This window comes from Eretmochelys imbricata, chromosome 3, assembly GCF_965152235.1.
Source record: "Eretmochelys imbricata isolate rEreImb1 chromosome 3, rEreImb1.hap1, whole genome shotgun sequence".
NCBI classification, from domain to species: domain Eukaryota; kingdom Metazoa; phylum Chordata; order Testudines; family Cheloniidae; genus Eretmochelys; species Eretmochelys imbricata.
The window spans coordinates 160,593,586-160,615,348 of record NC_135574.1 but is presented as its reverse complement, the minus strand read 5'-3'; the positions used below and the strand labels follow the sequence as shown (position 1 = coordinate 160,615,348).

Below are 21,763 nucleotides of genomic sequence, written 5' to 3'. Positions count from 1 at the left end.
ACAAGTTCTTCGTCTTACCACAAACGTCGTTGAGGGTCACAGTTTAGGTCAGGGCTTGTAACTACTGCCCAGGAAGTCAGTCTCCAAAAGTGGTACTACTATTAATATAACTAACTATCTCGTGCCATGGGGAGCACGTGACAAGAGAAGAAAAAAGGAGCAATTCTCCTCAGCTAAAGAAAGAGGGACCAGTTCTGATCTCACTTACACTGGTGAGAATCAGAGTCGCTCCTTTACTTTCCAGGGAGTTACACCAGGTTTCGCCCAAGAAAGACAAACTGGGCACAACTGACAGTGTGTGTACAGGTGGGAGGAACCCACCATATTCCATGTTGATGGGAAACACAGGTACAACAAGACTTCTGCTAATTTTTAGCATTTCTGTTTACCCTGTTAAAGAAGGGGGAAGAAAATCCATTGCGTAGCAAGTGCTCTTCAAGAGTGAAATGGTTTACCTCAGTTTCAGAATACAAGTAGACTTTGCTGGATCACATTTGCCTCTGAAATCTATCCAGTCTTTGAAGGAGAATTAAAAAAGAAGAAGAAGAAGAAGAAGAAGAAGAGTGACTTACACCTTTCTATTTACGTTGGTTACTAACAGATTAGAGGAGTCTTGCTCTCTAGTGCTGCAGGCACTTTTCTCACCTGCCAGGGTCTGCCTGCAGCACCCTTAAACAGTTGACAGCAGGGTTTTTGCCCCCTCCACACACACAGCATTAAGTGTCAGCCTTGCCGTAAGAGATTAAGCTTAAAAAAAAAAAAAATGTAAAACTAAACAGGCGGCTACAAAAAACTTCCACCTTGATACACCCAATCTAATCAAGTCACTCCCTCTAATCAAGCTACCAAGGTGAAAGCTTCACAACAGTAAAAAAAAGAAATCCTAAATCTAACAATCAACCAACCAAAAAAAGTCTGACAAAAGCAAAAAGCTCTTCACATTCCAGAGAACCTGTAAGGTGAGGTCCCCCCCCCCCCCCCTGTGAACTACCTAGAGAGGCTAGTTTATAAACAAACCCTGGCCCTAAAGGAAGTTAAAGATTTGCAAGCACATCCTTGACAAGAAGAACAGGAGGACTTGTGGCACCTTAGAGACCAACAAATTTATTTGAGCATAAGCTTTCGTGAGCGACAGCAGTTGCTTTGAGGTCCTTTTTGGTCTCTAAAGAGGGACCTAGGGTAAAATTCTCAGACGTACATTAACACGCATTTTAGATTATTTCTAACACTTCTAACTCCTGCCAACTCCTCACTGCCAGACCTCCAGTTCACAGGACATTCTCTTTCTGACCCACTATAATCTCCTCTCCAAGCTCTTTGACCCTGTCTACACTAGAGGGATTTTGTACTATTTTGCCAGCAGTGGCACAGTTGGTAGACAAAGCCCCGTAGCCTTCCTTCTTCATCTGCTGAAACAAGCTTCACTTCCCATCTCTCGTCATGACATCGCTCATGTCTCAAGTCCTTTCTCTGACACCATGTCTTGACACTGAGGTCAGGCTCTTCATTCTTACTTCTAAGACTCTGCACAGCTCTTCCCCTGCCTGTATTTTATCTCCCTTTTTTGTCACCCTCCACCTCAATCCCTTTTCTCCAACCACTCTTCCTGTCTTGTCTCTTCATTCATGGCTTTTCCTATACTGTTCCCTACACCTGAAACTACATCCCTCTGCCCACCAACCTTCCTTCAGATCTTTCTTCTTCCCACCATTAACTTCCACACTTGTACCATCTACTCCTTTTGCTCTCCCTGGATAGGTAGCATCAGACCATGCAATTCACTTCTTAGGGGATAAGGATTCAAGCTACTTTGGTGGGTAGATTCACCAGCCAGGAGAGCCCAAATGTTCAAGTTTAGTTCTACATCCATTTCCTCAGGATAGGCATACTGATGAAACCAAAAGATGCAAAAGAGACTCAAAATACTTGGCAAAAGGAGATCTTTCCCACTTTGGACAGTGGGAAAGGGTAAGGACATATCCTCCCCCATATAGTATCTTCCAGGATACTATGCCCCCACACTAGGGCTTCCCCCTCCTTAGGTCTGCTATCTGCTGGTCTTGACTAAGAATCAGGAAGCCTTGTATCTCTTGATCCTAGTCACATGCCCTGCAACTATAGCTCCTAGTTTTGAAGGGGCCCCAAGAGCTGTAATGGGCACACTGGATTGTGTGCATGGACTCCAAGACCCAGTGACATCTTACACTTTCATACCCCACCCCTTGTCTAACTTTCACTAGAAAGCCTTCAGGAATTCTATCTTCTTTTTGGTCTCCATACAGTACAATGCAGAGTTATGATACTCTATAAAATATTCAGTGTCTGATTTATGTCTATTTTTCCCCAACTGTAAGTTTTGGACCTAGACTACCTGTCAGCATGCTTTTATATTTGTCTTCTTGAGCATCTAACAATCTGAACTGAAAAGGCTGATTAAGGTGCTCATTCTATTCCAAAACAACATGGCCATGTATGTTGTAAGAGACATAAAAACTAACAACTTTGTATTGACACTCTATGCCCTCACCCCCTGCTGTATCAGCCTTGAAAGGAGAGTGAGTGAAATAGGACTGAGGAAAAAAGTTGTATGAAAAAAACCTCTCCATTTGGGGTTCTGTTGCGGATTCTCTCCTACATCTAGCCATCACCATATTTATATCTAAAGCAATAATGCCCATTTGCCCTTCAAGGCAGCCTTCACATTGACACAGTCAGCAGCTGGTGTGATCATGTGGTGGATTACATGCACGTTAAAGCAATGCAAAAGGGTACTGGCTCAGCATATATGAAGAGGGAGGGGGTGAAGTTTAAAAAAAAAAAGTAAGTCACCATTGTCATTCTGGAAGGGTAAGATTAAAACATTTCTGCTTAAACAGTGGCTTTCTCTAAACCTACTGTTTCCACAACTTGTTTATCCACTTATTCATTTTATGCTTTTAAGGGAAACATTTTCTTAAGGACAAACTTTGCCATAAGCTCTATAGGAGATACTGCAACTTTTTTCTTCAGAGGACAAGGGTGACCACCTCTCATCCAAAATGCTGTTGCAAAGGGAACTACAATTCCATCAGCCCCACATACAGCTGGTGTGAGACTGATTCATTACACACTGATAACCCATACTGGCACTTCCTTAGTAGCCAATTCATTACTGCAGAACTTAAAAAAAAAAAACCCACACCCCCTCCCCTCCCAAGTGAAGTAAAGAAAAACTTTTGGTAGTAAAGAAAACCTTCATAATGTGATTTAGTGCAGCATTATCTTACAGATTCAGCAGTCAGCCTGGAGCAACGGTTCAGAGGCATGAGCTGTCCCCTCCAAGTATTGTTTTAATGCTGGACCCTGATGATGGCCGTTTACATCTCAACAAAAACTAGATTAGTTTATGACAGGTTTCAGAGTAACAGCCATGTTAGTCTGTAGTCGCAAAAAGAAAAGGAGGACTTGTGGCCCCTTAGAGGCTAACCAATTTATTTGAGCATGAGCTTTCGTGAGCTACAGCTCACTTCATAGGGCACAGGTATACAGAGGACTTAATGAAGGAAAGCAAAGTGAAAGAGAAGAGTCTTGTATGGAGTTCTCAGAGCAGGTAGTTCAGCAGTTGCTTCTCTCTTATGGGAGATACGTCCCTAGCCTAGGTCCAGCTCCTTCAAAGAGTTCTGCCTGCAGCACTCACAAGCCTCCCCGTACCGACCAGCAGTTTCATTGTGCCAGTGGATATAAACGTGTGGGAGCCCCGGGAGGGAAGCAAGACCCCTCAGGCAGCCCATGCCAATCCTTTCCCAGAGGATGCTGAACAATTACTATACAAAATTTACATTTGATAGGAAGTCACTGCAGAGAGACTGGAGCACCACAGTGACAGGGTTCACGCTGGCTTGTTACTCAGTAGATTGGTTACTCTCTTGTACCAGTTAGGGAAGGGGGCTCCCTGTCGCCATTAGGGCAATAACAATCCATAGTTGTTCAGAGGAGAATTGCCATGGTGCAAGGCAGTGCATAGGTCAGCCTGCCGCAGTCTCAAGACAACACCCAATCCCCCAGGGTAGAGCCACAGCACTGGGTTGCCCACAGGCAACCCAGACAAAACGACACTTAGAGCATCTCCCTAACTTATGCCTAACTTATGCCAATAGCCACACTGGCCCTCACCAGCCCAGAACTGAAAGAATACAAAAGGTGTTAACCCACACTGTCACACCTTTCCTCCCCTCATCCCCTGGAACTCTTTCTGCCCAGAACTTTTTTAGGGCATGTGGTATGTGTCATTCCTATACATCAAAAAACAACAGTAATCCACCCTGGAGCTCATAAATGCATCAATCACCATGGCCAGGTCTGTGGTTGACAGGATGGGTGCGTTCTTTCGACCAGCTCCAGATGGAAAGTAGGAGTGCTTTGCCACTACAGCTACTAGGCCACCCTAGATCACAGAGCATCTCAAAGGACCAAGGTTGTAGACAAACTTAATCTGAGTTCTACACTCATTCCCACCTCCCGCACTGTGTCTCCTAGAGTAATCAAAAAGGAACAAGGAAAAGAATTCTAACGGTAGCTAAGTAACAGACCTTAGATCTCCACATACATTGGGAAACATTGGCTCCATTTACAACTTTATACAAGAGTCCCTCTAAACAGAATTTGTACAGAGAGGGAGGGAGAGAGAGAGTGTGTCTCTTTAAGATGCTTCCCTCTAATATTTAAGGAGTCTACAAAAAAACATTAACTAAAGAATGATTGAACACTGGGCAAAGCCTTCTCTTCCCCATACTTGACATCCAAGAGGCCAGCAGGTAACCACAATGAACAAGTAGCCCCATGCTCCTGTATGAAGAGGTTTTCCACACAACTCTTGTGGAAACTTCAGTTTGACTGTATCATTTCTATCTACTTGATTAGTCATGACTGTTGCTGAAGGAAGAGCTTTTCTGTGGGAAAGTGATGCTACTCTTCCTGTGAAGCTGGTTCCCTAGGCCTGAATCATAAAGGTGATATACACACAGGAGAGAGGGAGGAGAGAAATGGGAAAGAAAAATGCAAAGTAATAGGAGAAAGACAACAATAAGAGAAGGCATGATCCGTCACATTGCTTTAAATACATCCAATGTCATGGACTTCCAGTAGAAACAGAACCCTGAACACAAGCCTTGGCAGGTAAGGGTGGAAGGAAATGAGTCTACATTATTCAGTGATTAGAGCATGGGACTGAGAACAAGGAAACCCAAAATTCTAATATCTGCCACTGACTCACTGAGTAGCCTTGGTCTAAACTCAGCCTGGCTCTCAGTTTCTCTGTTTGTAAATAGGTCATAATGCCTCACAAGTGTGTTGTGAGGAGTAATGCAATACTCTACGTAGCTCATTTTATTTTAAAATTGCCATTTGGAATTTAAGTGTGTATGTATATATTCTGCTACTGATGTGATTATGAAAAGCTGAAAATTAAAATATCAAATATATTTAGTCTTAAAACTGCCAGTGAATTTTAACAGCTTCAGTAGAGAACATAGGAAACACTTACATGATCTTTGCAGAGACCAAAGCCAAGGGTACTCTATTATTTCAGAGGAGCTAGAAGCTGTCATGGTCTCAGAACAGGTCAATTGCTTAATAGCTTTTGTTTTATAACATTATTGGCCAGTCACTTATATAAGAGCCAGTTTCAGGCTTTAGCATAGTAAACTGACAAAACCATCGCATTCAACTAATGTGACAGACGCTTGCAAGTTACGCCCAATCCTCTGGTTTTATGAATTTCCCAAGGCATTTTTACAAATAATAATTCATATGCATAATTCTTGCAAGGGCAAGGGATGACATGTTTCTTTTTATAACAGACATCTTTCCTCCCTTTCAGTGAATCAAAAGGGGGCTAACTCAAATATTCTAAAGATTTTCAAAAGCTTTACTGTAGTAATACAGATTTGAAACAAATGTGCTGAGATCACTCAAAATTTTATTTCCTTCTTGGATCCCAACCAGTCTACTATTATTAGCACTAACACAGTGTTTTATATCTTCAAAGTGGTCACTAATAGTAACTGGGACAGAGGTTGCCATTTACTCCCAGTCAATGAACAGTGGTAGCTCAGAGGTCATTTTGCCAACTCATGACAATTGCACGTTTCACTTTAAGGCCCAGTTCCTGAAGACAGACCACTATATGGAAAGCTCAACTTTCACATTTTTAAAATAAAGTTTATATCCTTCATTGTTGCAGAAAGAAAAATGGGGTGGGGGGGAAGAAATCACAGTACATAAGAACCCAACGTTTATCACGTATTTATAATGTTATGATGGGGGGGGGGGGGGGAGAGAGACTGACTCATGATATTTCAAAGCTTGGGTTTGGCAAGGTTGCAAATGACATAGTACTAAAGCATAGGAAAATTATTGTTGATAATTCTGGGTCAATTACATATAACGTTAACCACGATAGGCAAAAGTATTCGCTCTGTTTTATAAATCAGGAGTTGGGAGAGATTAAAAAGAAAACCCAGACAGATTAAAATGACTTGCCCAAGGCCTCCCAGCAAGTCCATTATGTAGGTTTAATCACACTGGGCTAAAGCTATCATTGCAGTGACTTGACAGTTATAATCATTCTCCCAGATTGTGCATAGTTCATGGGTGCACAGATACACCCTGCACATGCAGATCTCCCATCGTCTCCACAGAAGAGGATGCTACCTCCACTATGCTCTCCCTCCCCCACCCCAAATCCCACAGAGGACATTCTACAGGCCCAGGATCTGCAGCAGGGTAGGAAGACATGTTCTCCCTAGAGAACAACAGAGCTTATGGGTGGGGTGTTGGAAATCAATGCTGAAACTTTCCCTCCCAGACAGATTTTTCCAGGTTTGTTGTTGCCCTGAAGGCGCATTTTAATTTGAACAAAAATAATCCCCAGTACAAAACAGTTCTAAAGATTTAACAAAATACAGCAGCTCTAATGATGAAGCATCTTGGGGAGAAAGTATCAATGTGGTAGAGAAGTGCCCCTCACTGACTGTTCTGGAATGTTCATGGGCAAAAGTGGCCAAGCTGCAAGACTTTGAAAGTTAGCATTGTACACGTGGACATAATTTTTATGTGTCAATAATGTTATAAGCAGAGGCAGGGTACAACTGCATAGTGGTCTACTTGTATTTATTTGGGCGGTGAGAGCGGAGGGGCTGGTAACCTGGCCTGATCCCACAGACGGTTGTGTCCACAGTAATTTTGGGACTTAGTGGGACTAGCCACATGAGTAAAGCTATTGCATGCACGTTCATAGGATCAGTACTTTAGTGTGCAGCGAGCGAGGCACAGGTCTGCAAGAGACATACAAGTTGTATTAACCCAAACAGAAATTCAGTGATATGGAAGGAACTATTCTCTCACTTTTCTTCAGTATTCCCTCCAGCAGTATTGCCAACTCTTGCAATTTCAATCTTGAGATTTGCAATATTTGGCCTTTTTTTTTTTTTTTTTTTTTTTTAAGAGCCCAGGTGCTGGCACCCTGGGACTAACTGAGCAGCTCAGCTTTCATTTAATAAATAAATAAATAAATAAATAATAAAAATTAAAAAGAAAAAAAAGTTTCTAGCCCTTATGGTTGCAGACAAAAGCTTGAACACATCACTGAGTGCACCCTAAAGGCTCAGAAACAAGGCAGCAAATAAAAATAACTCCAAGTGTTGGGGTTTTTTTTAACCTTATGGTATTTAAGCCAAAAACTCAGGATTGTTTTGGAGCCTGTGAATACATTCTAGAAGATTCTATGTGGGGATCAGTAACAAAGTTAAGAGAACGGTACAGTTGCACAGTTCAAGCTGTATGTTCAATCTTAGCTCTGCTCTCTTGTGCATATATACCTAAAAGATTGTTGTAAAGAGGACAATGATCAATTGTTCTCCATGTCCACTGAGGGTAGGACAAGTAGTAATAGGCTTAGTTTGTAGAAAGGGAGACTTAGATATGGCGGGAGGGAGGCATAAGGGAATCTCGTTATAACCATAGTTAAGCACTGGAACAAGTTACCTATGAAGATTGTGGAATCTTGGTGGATTTTAAGAACAGGCTACATAGAACACCTGTCAGATAATCTGGGTATACTACCACAGGCTCAGCATGGGAGTGATGAACTAGATGACCCTTGAGATCCCTTCCAGCCCTACATTTCTAAGATTCTATATGCATGACATTTTTTATACTTCATGATTGCATACTTCCTTAAATACAAGGCCATGCATTTCCCCCCCCCCCCCCGCTCCCCACATGTGGTCAACTGCAAGTCTATGTGAAATAACCTGCCTGGGGTTGTCTGCATACACAGAGTGGCAGTAGGAAGTGCTACATTTCTGTATCTAAAAATTGTAGCAAAGTTGAATGCTTCACTATATTACCGAGAAACAGTGTGAGATCATGAGAATAAAAACCACGTACAGACACCCACACACAGTTAAAGTTGCGTGTGTGGTCCTACTTTGGGCATTTCTTGGCTTTTGAGTCCTAAAATATGCAACCTTAACATTCTCTTACTTGTTCCATCAAAAAACACATGTTAAAAAGTCACAGCTTGAAGCCCGGTGGTTGATCCCCCACAGCACATTTCAGATTTATTATAAACCCACAGTAATCTTAAGAATCTTTGAGTATTAAGCACAGTAACAACATCAGCTGCTACTTTGAAGGAAAAAACCCACCCTGTGCGCAAACTTAAAAGGCATTATGCAGACATATTTGCATTAAGCAGTGTCCAGGTTACCACTCAAGCCTAGAACATAAATGTGGTTTTGGTGTTTTGTTTGTACAGTAGGTTAGCTTTGTACATCCACATGACAACTAACAGTAACACTCATGCTGGAAGTCTCAGTGGTGACCAATGAGCCAACAGGTGAAGAGACTGATCTGCCTTGCAGCCTTAAGGAAGGTTTCTCCAAGCAAGGATTGAGGTCCATTTTTGGGTCAGTGTGTCAAAGCCACAACCAGCAAGGTGCAAGGTGTCTCATGTGCATTGCTTAAAAAGAGGCTTGTTTTTTTCCTTTACCTCAGGAAAAACACACATGAACTATCCCCAAGGTAAAAAAAAAAACAAAAACCACACATGAGGATAAAGCACTGGAATAGGGCTGCTTATCTCATGGTAAAACTAAACAGCCCTATACCCCTTCCAGGAGCTCACCTGGGTAAATGTACTTGAAGTAAAATTGAAGTGCTTTAACTACACTGTGTTTTTACCTCTGGACAGTTCACGCAGGTTAGTTACCCCAAGTTAAGAAGAACACACCTTTTTTAGCAGTGAAGACAAGGCCAGTGCTGTACCTGGTTCTGTAGTTCAGCAGGGACTGCTGCCAGGGCTGTCAATCCAGTACTTAACAGCATTAAACTTACACTGAAGGGAGATTTTAAATATGCAATATTACCAAGAACAATGGAACTTTAGTAGTAGGTACTGAATGTCCCTTACCAAACAAGGTGAAGAGAATGAATGGCCGTATCAGTAAATTTAGGTAGCCAAAACCCAACTCCATAGTCTTTTGCAGATCTATGCACTGCTAATCCCCTTCAACCAAATGCCAGCTCTTATCTAGTGCTAAACCTGCCATTCACATTACAGGTGATGTCACACCCAGCATTACAGAGACGGAGCCAGCCTCCAAAAAAGGGATGGTAAATCCAGATTGTTCCTCCCAAATATTGCATGGATGGTTCTTTAAAATAGTTTGCTTTTTAATATTCTTATTGTGGATCCCCAAGGTATAAGGAAGGATCCCCAAGGAAAACCCTTGAAAGAGAAAAATGCAACACTGGAAGGAAAACAGGACTTCTTACCCCTACACAGATGTAGTCTCCTGCTTTCTTCAAGGCTGAGTGTGACTTAACCAGCAGCATAGTGCATGCTGGGACACCACACAATAGATACCATTCATTTTGGAGGCAAGGACAGCATGTCATGTAGCTGCAAAGAGAAAGTAGTTTTCAGTTTCTTATGCAGCAATGTCCCTTTAATGCGGTTTAAGGGATTGAGAATGTTAAATTTTTCAATAATATTTGTGCTTCAGTTTACCTTGTATAAACCCATGTACATAACTGGAGCGGAGAGAGAATGTAGACAAGGCCTTAGTGTTGTCAACCACAGGAAAAAAAAAAAGAGGGGTAGTTTTAACACATTAGGTAGTATATATTAAAATCTTAGGGTGAAATCTTGGCCCTAGCAAAGTCATGGGGAGTGGTCATTGATCTCAGTGGGGCCAGAATTTTACAAGGCAAGTTTTATTTTGAATCACTGGGATTTTCACATGTTAGTTAACATTTAAAATTACAACTTTTTCCAAGTATAGTTATGGTCTTATTCATTGGGGGTACACAGAGATCTCCCAGGGGGTACCTCAACTCATCCAGATATTTGCCTACTTTGACAACAGGCTACCTAAAAAGCACTCATGAAGTCAATACAAACTAAAATTTCATATAGACTAGGACTTGTTTTTACTGCTCTATATATACACTGAAATTTAAGTACAATATTTATAAAATAAATTGATTGGAATATAATTACATGGTAAAAATGAGAAAGTAAGCAATTTTTCAGTACTAGTGTGCTCTGTCACTTTTATATTTTTAGGTCTCATTTTTTAAGAAAGTAGTTTTTAAGTGAGGTGAAACTTGGAGGGCATGGGAGAAAAATCAGACCCCTGAAAGAGGTACAGTAGTGGGGAAAGGTTGAGAGCCACTGGTCTAATTGACTTCAGTGCGTTGAGATCCCTGGCAGAAATACATGCTAAGTTTTCATATATTCTATTGGCCAGTAGTTTTGGTCAGTCACTCAGAGGAGAATTTGATCCATAAATTACACATCTTGCAAATGTAGAGTAACTCTGACATCAACAGAGTTACTCTAGAATTACAACAAAACATAACCATGTTTATTTCTGAAAAGAAAACTAACATCAGGTACAGAGAAGCAAGCTGATAAGTGTATTTCACAGTGAGCTTAGTGTATGACATTAGATGGACATTTATTTAAAATCTACAAAGCTCTGCATTCTTTAGGAATTATTTTAACTTTCTTGATACCTGTTTAAGTTAGGAGTCTGGAAATTATTCTTAGATCATGACAATAAAACACCAAACAGCTTGGTGGCAGGTTTTACACTCATCACTATAACAAGACCTAAAACACTTCACTTCATTTATTCCCCCGTTAGATGAACAGTGCAAAGATAGAACACCAGAACAGAAATAAGCTCCTCACACCAAGAGGAAAACAAAAGGAGTTACAAGGAACTAACTGAGCTTTAGCCACATTTCTTTGGGTTCATATAACCCAATTGTGCACAATACTGTGAAAAGCATCAAGACTTTCTTTAGAAAGAAGCCCCCGCTTGACAATCTGCAGGATTGACAATCTGCCAATCCCATGCATTCAAAATCTCAAATCAACCTGTCCCCTTGAAAAATCAAAAAACAAAAAAGTGATTGGCTTGAAAAATCATGTTTTGTTTTAAATGATCTCCCTTCACCCCGCAACGTATCTTCTGGTTTCTGAGCCTGGACAATTCATTTCCTGCCCCAGATTTTTCCCTTCAATCCCAGAGGGGGGAAAAACAAAACCAACACCACTTCATTTATAATTAAAGCAGAGATATTTATGTAATTACCTGACTCCAAGAGCTGGGGATTTAAGAGGAAAAACAAAAACATAAAAAGCAAACACCAAGTACCACAAGACTTGTGATAAAACTGCAAGGGTTGGCAATATTGCTTCACCTGTGGATTAGTCACTAATAGGAGAAGAATTCCCCCTATAAGGCACTGAGGCCCCTCCACACCATGGGTGAAGTCCTGGAAGTGTTGCTATTAACTTCAATGGGGCTAGGATTTCACCCCAGGTCTCTCCCTCTCACCCTGTTCCATGGGTCGATGAGGCTAAGGACCAACTCATCTGGGCTCCCAAGTCTACTTCCACTGAATGCAGTGACTATTTTTCCATCAGCTTCAAGGAGAGCAGAAGTAGGCCCACATCACTGACTTTACCCACCCACTGACTTTGGGGAAAATTGACTCCCTCCCCCCCCAAGAACAATGAAAGGCAAAGCAAATTGTGTAAGTGCCTCTAGCCATTTAGCAGAACTGGTGAAAGATACCACTGCGATCAGTTCCGTATGTGGTACACTAAGAGAAAGAGATGATGATATGCAAAGAAATCCAGCCACTAAAGAAAGTGCCTTTAGTTTCTGATAACTACTTGACACTAGCATCTACTGTTAAAGGGAAGAAAAAAGGGGAAGTTGGGAGGAGGGAGTGGGGGGAGAAAGCTACTTGACATACTGTATGCAACCAAACCAAAGCTTTGGATTTCGTCAGGTTAAAATAAAAAGCAGTTTAAGTTTTTACACAATTTGACAATAATGCTAAAAATATAATCGGATATATACTTCTGTAGATATAGAAGTTCTTGTATTTGTTATTCAAAAGGCATAGCAGCATTTCAAACTTGGCTTTTGAAGTGATTAAATCAAATGCAAATCTTACCTTAATTTTTAAAGAAAAAAGTGTACCTCATAACTAGAGGAAGTGGCAAAGAAATAGTGCAGACAAGGCAGGTGGGAGGGGGAGGAACATTAGAGAGATTAAAAATCCCTCCATAAAACAAAGGCAAGCCCAATCACATTCAACACTGCCCAGATGTGTCTTCTTGTCGCAGCCCCAGTACAACATGTGGTCCTGTTGAAATTAATAACTTATTTTTAATGTTATTGCTTAAGTGTTCATGCCAATGGAGAAATTTAAAGCATATTTTAACCAATAGATCAGTCTGGTTTTAGGAAAGCACACAATACGTCCCTCACTGCTTTAAAAAATAATTAAATAAAGATTCAGACATCTAGAACAAGATACATCTTGGACTGAAGTCACCAACCAGAAGAATTGTAAATTAAAGCAGTAATTTAATCCCCAAGGCCAAGGGCCCCGAGGTTCTCTGATCAATTTCTCCTCAATGTGACACTGCAATACTAAAACGGCAACAAGGCTGCTTGGTTGACAGGCAGCACCATACATGGAGAACATGGCACCAGATCAGGGGGACATAAATTTGGACGGCAAGGTTAGCAACCAATGTTTACAAACATAAAACAGAGGATCAGATGGGCCAGCAATAAATTATGACTGGATTGCGGTGAGCAAGAGAAATCTTCTAAAATAAAAAGCAACGAGGCTTTATATCCTCTCTTCAATTTTAGTTCAATTCCTGAACACACACACACACGCTGTTGAAGCATGATGGAAAAATCCTATCTGACAACTGGAACTAAATAACAAGCACTTCTACTGCTACTTTCCAGGCATGGAAGCCTAAGCAGAGCCTTATTAGTTACTCTATAATAATCCCAACTCCAAGAGGCCCCTACTCAGACCCCATTTCAAATTCGGGGGGGTGGGGGGGAAGAAGAGGGTTTAAAAATGCAAGATAACTGGTTTAAAATGGGAGAGCTCTTGGCCCTCCTCTGCTTGATGCGCTTTCCCAAGCTAGTTCCATTCCCTTTAAACCACAGTTAACAGAGGTTTTTCTTCCCTTGTCCTTTACCTGTTTCATCCTCCCCCTCCCCCCCCACACACACCTTGGCAAAAATAGTTCAGAGGGAACATCTGATTGCCGAGGGGAGTGGAGAGGGAGGGGGAGAAAGAGATCCAAACTCTATTAAGAGAATCTTCTGAGCCAACCACTAAATGCTTCTCACCAATTTTAAAATGGTCTGCTTCAGAGCAGGACCAAAGTAGTGTGTATTGGGTGATTTTGCAAGCATTTTACGAAATCTCAGCAGAGCACCCAGCAGTTAGCATCAGTAAAGGAGGGTATAAAAGCCATGTTTCAAGCATGACACCTGGGTGGACTTGCTCGCTACTGTTACAATTGCTGAACATCTCACTGATACCAAATATCTATGCAGATAAACCATAGCTACTACACAGTATATCAAGATCCTGGAATTGTCATGATGCGATGTCACTTACCCATATCTTTCTTACAAAGAAATACAGAAAAAGATCTTTTTCTATAAACGTTTTCTTTGCTGAAAAAGGTATGAATGTCAAGACAGGGAGGGGGGAAGGAAAGCTTTGTTAAGACAGAATTATGGTCAATAGTAGCATTGAATTTAAAAGGAAGCTTCACTGCACAATGTGTCTCTCTGTTCCTTTTGCATGCATAAGAATCATGATGGCCTAATGATTTCAGTGAAAGTCTATTGGGAATCAGTTGCAACTATCAAAATCAAATCAGTGTCACTGTGAGTTGCAGTTAATGCACAAGAAAGCCAAAACATGATTTTAAGGTTTAAACAAAATTGTGAAGCCTGCCACAAAACCTTTAACTCAGCTCCATTCTTTGACCCATCTACTTCCACAGAGTCTTCTAGCAACTCTCAGAACAGCAAGTTTAACTGCCATATTCTTTGGGATATGATTGCAAGGCTACAAGAAATTACCTCTGAGGAAGATTAAGGGAGTTCAATATGTACAGTTTGGGTAAACCATGGCTAAAGGGAGAGGGAAGGGTCAAACTGTCAACCAAGTATTTGAAGGGTCTAAATAACAAGGAAAGGGAAGACAATTTGGATGGCAACAGAAGTACCAGAATGAAATGAAGAAAAAGGTAAATATCTTCAGACAGTATTAGACTGTGGAAAGCTTTTCAAAGTGGTGGACGACATCACTTGAAACACTGAAAATTAGACTGGACAAAGCATTAAAATAGTAGTTCTTCAAAAAAGTGTTTTCCTGCAGACAACTTCAGAGCAGAGAAATTGTTTTCTGGGCCCTCTCAACATTCCAGCCCTGGACAGTGTAAAATATATTGAGATCCAAATGATCAGCCACCAGAACAGGTAGTATACCATGGTAGTCCACAGACTAATCTGAGAAATCAGACTAGTTAGGTTAATACCTCTTCCTCTTCTTTTACCCAACGCCTATTGCCCATCTCCAACTTCTATGAGCTAAGTTTTATGAAGACTAAAATAACAGACAGCAAGACTACTAGAAATACAAGGTCCCCAAAAATCAATTTGATCTAAAATATTTGGGTAGAGTATTGCATCTTCTTGGGTCTTTGCCCTTTACTATAAGTATTTCTAGTCCAAATGCTTATAGTTAGGAAAAATTAAAATTCTGCACAGACATTAGGAATCTAGGAAGTCTGTTTCCTCCCTCTCTTTCCACCTATCTTCACCCTCAGACAGCAATATTCATTTAAAAACAAACAAACAAAAAAAAACAAAAAACCTGAACACCAAGGTCTATCAGCTCCATGCTTTATATATAAGACACATGCTAAGATCTTCCTCCCCTCTCTTAATCATAGACTCATAATAAATGGAGAGCTGGAGGGACTTTCAGAGGTCATCTCCTACAGCCCCCTATGGGGCTAAGTATACCTAGACCATCCCTGACAGGTGTTATGTCTAACAACCTGTTTTTAAAAACCTCCATTTATGGGGATTCCACAACCTTCTTTAGAAGCCTATTCCAGAGCTTAACTACCCTTATAGGTAGAAATATTTTCCAAATATCTAACCTAAATCTCCCTTGCTGCAGATTGAGCCCATGACTTCTTGCCCTACCTTCAGTGGACATGGAAAACAATTGATCACCATCCTTTCAATAAGAGCACCTAACAGTCTTCAAATGTGTTCAGGTTCCCTGAGTCCTCTTCTCTCAAGACTAAACATGCCCAGGTTTGTTTAGTTTTTTTTAAAGCCTTTCCTCATAGGTCAGGTTGTCTAATCCTTTTATCATTTCTGTTGCTCTCCTCTGGATTCTCTCCAGTTTGTCTACATCTTTCTGAAGAGTGGCGTCCAACACTAGAGACAGCACTCCAGCTGAGGCCTCATCAGTGCCAAGTAGAGCAGGACAATTACCTCCCATGTCTTACATACGATACTCCTGTTAAAAAAAAACCCAGAACGATATTAGCCTTTTTAGCAGCTGCATCATGTTGTTACCTCATTTGGTTTCTGATCCACTGTACCCTCCAGGTACTTTTCACCAGTATTACTGCCTAGCCACTTATTCCCCACTTTTTGCAACTGTGCATTTAATTTTTCTTTCTTAAGTGTAGTACTTTGCACCTGTCTTTATTGAATTTCATAATGTTGATTTCAGACAAGTTTTCCAATTTTTCAAGGTTGATTTTAATTCTAATCCTGTTCTCCATACTGCTTGCAACCCTTCCCAACTTGGTGTCATCTGTAAATTTTATAAGAACGCTCTCCAGATCCGTTATCCAAGTCATTAATGAAAACATTGGACTAGTACCAGACCCAGGACAACCCCTGTGGGATCCCACCAGCTACATCCCTCCCTCCCCCACCAAGTTTGATAGCAAACCATTGAGAACTACTCTGAAGATGGTCCTTCAACAGCTGTGCACCCTGGTTATAGTAATGTCACTGACTGTTCCTTTTGCTATTGATGACTCTATACATATAGGATTCCCAAATAGATTTTAAGTGTACATCTTTCAACCAAGCAAAAAAACCTGGATATTTATGGAGAAAAGACACAAGAAACCAGCAGATTATTTTGGGGGTAGTGGGTAGAAGTACCTTTCAGAACTAGAGGTTCCTTGCCTTCTCGCTTGAGTGACTCCAGCACTATGTGGAGTGGCTGGGAAGGCATTACTCGGCTTGGCTCATTGGTATTCTCATCATAAACTATAATTTCTTTGGAAAAGATCCTCTTGAAGGAGTCCTTGCCTTCCCGGCAGGAGATCAAGTCCAAGACCGTGATCTTGCCCTGCTGGAGCCTTCTCCTGCTGATCTTGTCAGAACAGTTAATGTGAACAGCCCCTTGAATGTGACTCTTATTGTACTCCATGAATGGCCTGCAGTCAATGATGACAGGCCCTTGGTTCTGTTGGTGGCTCTTGTTGCATTTGGTCATCTTTTTAGCCAGGTCATTAGGGTAGATTACTTTTATGCTAGCTAGTTGCTTGGTTGTGCCTGAGGCCGGGCTCCCCACTCCACCCGATGGACTCAATGCGCCCGTGTTCTCATTGTTGTTGACCATTTGGTTAGCAGGGCAGGTGGTAGAGGTTCCTACGTTGGTAGTGCTGCTGGTGCTTGCTTGAGTTTGGGCCTGATTGTCCTTGTCGTAAGTTGCCACAGTGCAGCAACTGGCGCTGCTGCATCCACAACTCAGAGAGCGTGCCGAGCTGTTGGATGAGGGCATATACGTGAGATTAGCAGCCTTTAGGGACACAACAGCTGTGCCAAGGAGACTTGTGTGACTCTCACTGGCAGAAGAAGCAGATTCAAGGTAGCTAGAGTCTAAACAAAGGTTGAGATCCTGAGGTCTTACTGGCCTTGAAAGTGCCACTACTACCCTGTCGTCTAAAGGAGATGGAGGCATGAGGAGGCTGAGAATTGGCAAGTCAAGAAGAACTCAAGATCTGTCTGCAAAGGGAAAAAGAAAAAGGATCACATGAAACATACAGGGTCAGAGATTTCTAAAAGCGGTTTCTGATACTCATCGCTGACTAAGAGTGATCAGCTCAGTGCAGTTAATGAAGGAACCTCTCCCAGTCCTGCAGCAAAAACTTCAACTCTTTACCCAAAGAGAATGCAGAACGTGCAATTGGCCTACCATGCAACTAGTCGACATTCATTTACATGCAGATGCTGAGCTACCCTGAAGCCTTAAGGCTGCAAAGCATGCAACTGAGAAAGATAATAAAAAGGCATGTTCTCTCATTTCCTCTGCTCACAGCAAGGGACAGAACTACTGGCGTGGCTCGACAACTCATTGGAATGCACAGCAGCTAAATACATCAGAGGCAGATGTGCAACTTTTCTAGCAAGCTTGAATAAAACTAGCTTTGGAATAAACTCTTGAGAAAGCCATTTGAAAGCTTGAACCCATACAGAAACAAAGGCATAACAAGAATATGCCAGAGATTATTATGTAATTGAAAGGGACAAGCCTGCATTCCATCTCCCCTTTTTAGATCCGAGTACAATTCGAATAAAAATGTATCAGCCTGGAAAGTCTAGCACCTCGAGCAATCCTAGAGGCAGAAGCACCCTCACCCCACAGAACAGTTTTAGAGACTCCAGGAATAAGGGTCCCTCTGCAGCCCCTAGGTCATGATCTTTACAAGCTTTATTGTCTCATCTACTAAGAGACACCAGAAAGTTATTTACACACACACACAAACACACACAAACACCCCCAAAAGATATCCACCAACTTTCAGAGCATCTGGTACTCCCCTCCTCGAAATACATTTATTCCATCAACCAGCTAACAAATTAAATAAATCTAACAAAATAAAGTGACTGAGCACTTCTAATATCAGTTTCCCCTCACGCTTCCAACATTATACTGTCCATGTCTCCAATACTTATAACATCCCCTTTTTATATCAATCAGTTGTATTCTCTGGCCTGCCTTGGGATAACAAGTCCCTCCACTTCCTTCTTTTCTCTAAAAATCTCTTTGCGAGATGAATTTGAAAACATTTTTACAATGGGGAAAATATTTATCATTTACAGATGAACGTCAGCTCTAACATGACAGAAAATGAAATCTCAGGGTAGAGACCAATCATCAACCTTTACAAAACGACCCCAGTAGATTGTCTAGCCTATCCCTCCTCCTTTCCTCTTAAAAAAAAAAAAAAAAAAGAGCCTGACAGTCAAACATAAGGGAAAACTAAAAAGCAATCTCCTCCAGCTAGTAAAGAGGAAAAAAACAGCAGCACAATTAAAAATAAATTGCAACTAATTTTATTTCAAAGTATACATAAAAATCAGTAAGATTACAAAAACACTTCACAGGATTTGATCCCAGGTACAGAGGGTTGTTTTCCCAAGGATATATATGCAGTTTTGGAAGAGCTGCATCTCTGCAGCAGAGGGTCGTATATTTCCAGCAAAACCACGAAGTCAGGGAACCGAGCTAACGCAGCCCTATTTAGCACCACGAACCACCACCCTCTCTTGTGTGCGTCTGGGGTGGGGAAGATAAAGCCAAGGGAGAAGATGCAAGGAGAGCCCTGCGAGCACTCTAGTCTCTCACCCACCCACCAACCACACTGCAGCAATCCCAGACAAGAAAAGCCGCTTCTCCCATCCCACCAACACTCACTAGAAAGAGCAGAGGTCAGTAATCAGAGGCAGTACAAGCCCAACGCTGTTGGCCGAGCTTTCTACACCACCCCTCCAAAAGTAGCATTGCATACAGATGAAACTATGCCCTTCTCTCATACTATGTATGTTTTAGGTGCTGTACCTCTGTGTAACTATATAAACGCTGCCCTCCCCTAACATTATGATCAGAGCCTTCCACTTACTTCATAAATAAGTAGATCCCTTCAGCATCCGGCGCTCGTCTGCGGCTACGGAGTTACACGTTAAACCCCCATTCACTGGGCTTCATTGATCTCCCGCTGCAACAGAGTTACTTTCTCTTTTGCTACACTGTAAATGTAAGGTTCGAAAGGGGCGGAGCGGGCGGGGACGGACGGCGCCCACGCCCAATGGGGACTCTCCCCTGCAAGCGGGCGGGCTCCGAGCGCCGGGGGGCCAATGGCTGGAGATGGGGGAGTGGGAGGAGCCGGGGGCTGGGCTCCCAGCCGCTTGGGGATAGTTTATCCGACGTAGCTTTGAGTCCGTTGTGGTGTAACACAGGGGGGCAGGGGGTGATGTCATTGGCAGCCAATCAGAAGCTGGGAAGAGCCGGAGCCGGAGAAGAGCAGCTGCTCTGTATTTACATGTCAACTGGCCCAGCGGGCATGTGCTTAACCCGTTCCGGGGCTGGGTTGTCAGTGGGGCGCTCGCTCGCCCCTTCCCTCCCGCTTTCCCGTCTCTCCCGCTTCTGTCTCCTGCCTGCCCCCTCACTCCCCCGTCTCTGGAGTCCTTCTCCCCGCCCCCCGCTACACGGGCTCGCCTTCTGTGAATGAAACCCTCCCGCAGCAGCCACGGGCGCCGCGAGATGGATTTGTTCATGTTAACCCCCCCCCCCACACACACACACACAAGCAAGGGGCTGACAACGCAGGCGGCACTTGGCAAGAAGACTTGAGGAAGGAGCCGATCCAGCCGCAGCCCGAGCTGCTCCCTCCCACCCGCCCCGGGGGGCTCTCCGGGCGCAGGAGGGACGCTGTGAGAGGCAGGGGCGGAGCGGAGGGTGATAAGCCCAAGGCAGCGGAGAACGAGCTCCAAAGTGCGGCAGAGTCACCACCAGCCACGTTCGCAGGTGCTGCTCTGCTGGCTGGCTGCCTTCTCCCCTCCGCCACTTCCCTGGCTGCAGCCCCCCGGCCCCGGGAAGGGCGAAAGTATTATTCCCCCCAGCACGCCCCTCCTGGGATGCAAGAGGCATGGGCCAAAAAAAAATGACACTCTCGCTTAATTTTTTTTTAAATCTCCCTCATTGTAATTGTCACAGCGCGAGTCAGCTCTGCCCTTTAAGTCTGGAAGCTGCCTTTTAAAGAGAGCTGTTGGCGTCTGCTGCCAAACGGCTGCATGTTGGGGGGAGACAATCCCAGCTCAGTACCAGGCTTCAGCACCTCGGGCTGCCGCCGTTCAGCACCCATGCAACTCTGGAGCCCTTCCCAATCAGACAGCTGGAGCAAGAGCAGAGCTCTGGCCGCGCGTTTCGGATGTGCAGGGTCTCACAGAGTATCTATCAACCCACCAAACCGCATCTCTCTCCCTCACACTCGCCTACCTCTCTTTGAGAGGCAGGGAGCACCGTGACCTTGGGTATTAACCAGGACCCACAGTCTCTGCTGTTATTGTGTTGTTAAAAGGATAATAAGGAGTGAAGCGATCATGGATTGCAGCAGTTCTGCCTACTACCATAGCAGCCTTCCAGCAAAGGCTCAGAACGGTAAACTAGCGTGCCTGCCGCGAGACTGTAACATGAGGAGGAGGGAGGACTTCCCATTTAATAAATCTTTAAAATGCTGTGTCAAAGAGCCTCTTTTTTCAAAACTTGCCTTTGTCAATTACTTGTAAAAAGCTATGATTTCATGTGCCTTGCTTTTGCCATTTTCCCTCTCCTTGGTTATATAAGTCCCATTATTTGTTATAGAGTTTGATACAGACATGATGGGACTGTCACAGCTGTTGTGATTTTCAGTCAGTCTGATCCAAAACTATTTTATAAACATTACATATATATAAGGAATCACTTCACCCACCACGGGAAAGCAGCCACTGCTAGAGCAAAAGCGTGGTAAATGTTTAACAGTGCTAAGCAACACTACACGATCGTTTTAGATGCTGTATCTAATTGAAGATACAGGAGGAATTCAGCAAAAACAACAGAGAGTCCTTGTGGCACCTTAGAGACAAACAAATTTATCTGGGCATAAGCTTTCATGGGCTATAACCCACTTCAACAGGTGCATGGAGTGAAAAATACAGTAGGTAGGTATAAATATACAGCATATGAAAAGATGGGAGTTGCCTTACCAAATACTCACCAGTAACTACACACCACACAACAGAAGCACTAACACAGGAACCAATCCCTGCAACAAACCCTGTTGCCAACTCTGTCTGCATATCCATTTAAGGGACACCACCATAGGACCTAACCACATCAGCCACACCATCAAGGGCTCGTTCACCTACACATCTACCAATGTGATATATGCCATCATGTGCCAGCAATGCCCCTCTGCCATGTACATTGGCCAAACCAGACAATCTCTACACAAAGGAATAAATGGACACAAATCAGATATCAAAAACTCTGACATTCAAAAACT

General features: G+C 42.8%; 1 protein-coding gene across 1 annotated transcript in view; it reads right to left on the bottom strand.

Moving 5' to 3' along the window:
* DUSP10 (dual specificity phosphatase 10) overlaps positions 1-19,454 on the bottom strand; it is a 38,629-nt gene extending 19,175 nt beyond the window's left edge. The window contains exons 1-2 of the mRNA XM_077813730.1: positions 19,340-19,454; positions 16,593-17,441 (exon numbers count right to left, since the gene is read on the bottom strand). Of these exons, the coding sequence (XP_077669856.1) occupies positions 16,593-17,397 (805 nt within the window). The 5' untranslated portion in view covers positions 17,398-17,441; positions 19,340-19,454. The remainder of the gene's footprint in view (positions 1-16,592; positions 17,442-19,339) is intronic.
* Between the last annotated feature and the right edge of the window lie 2,309 nt (positions 19,455-21,763).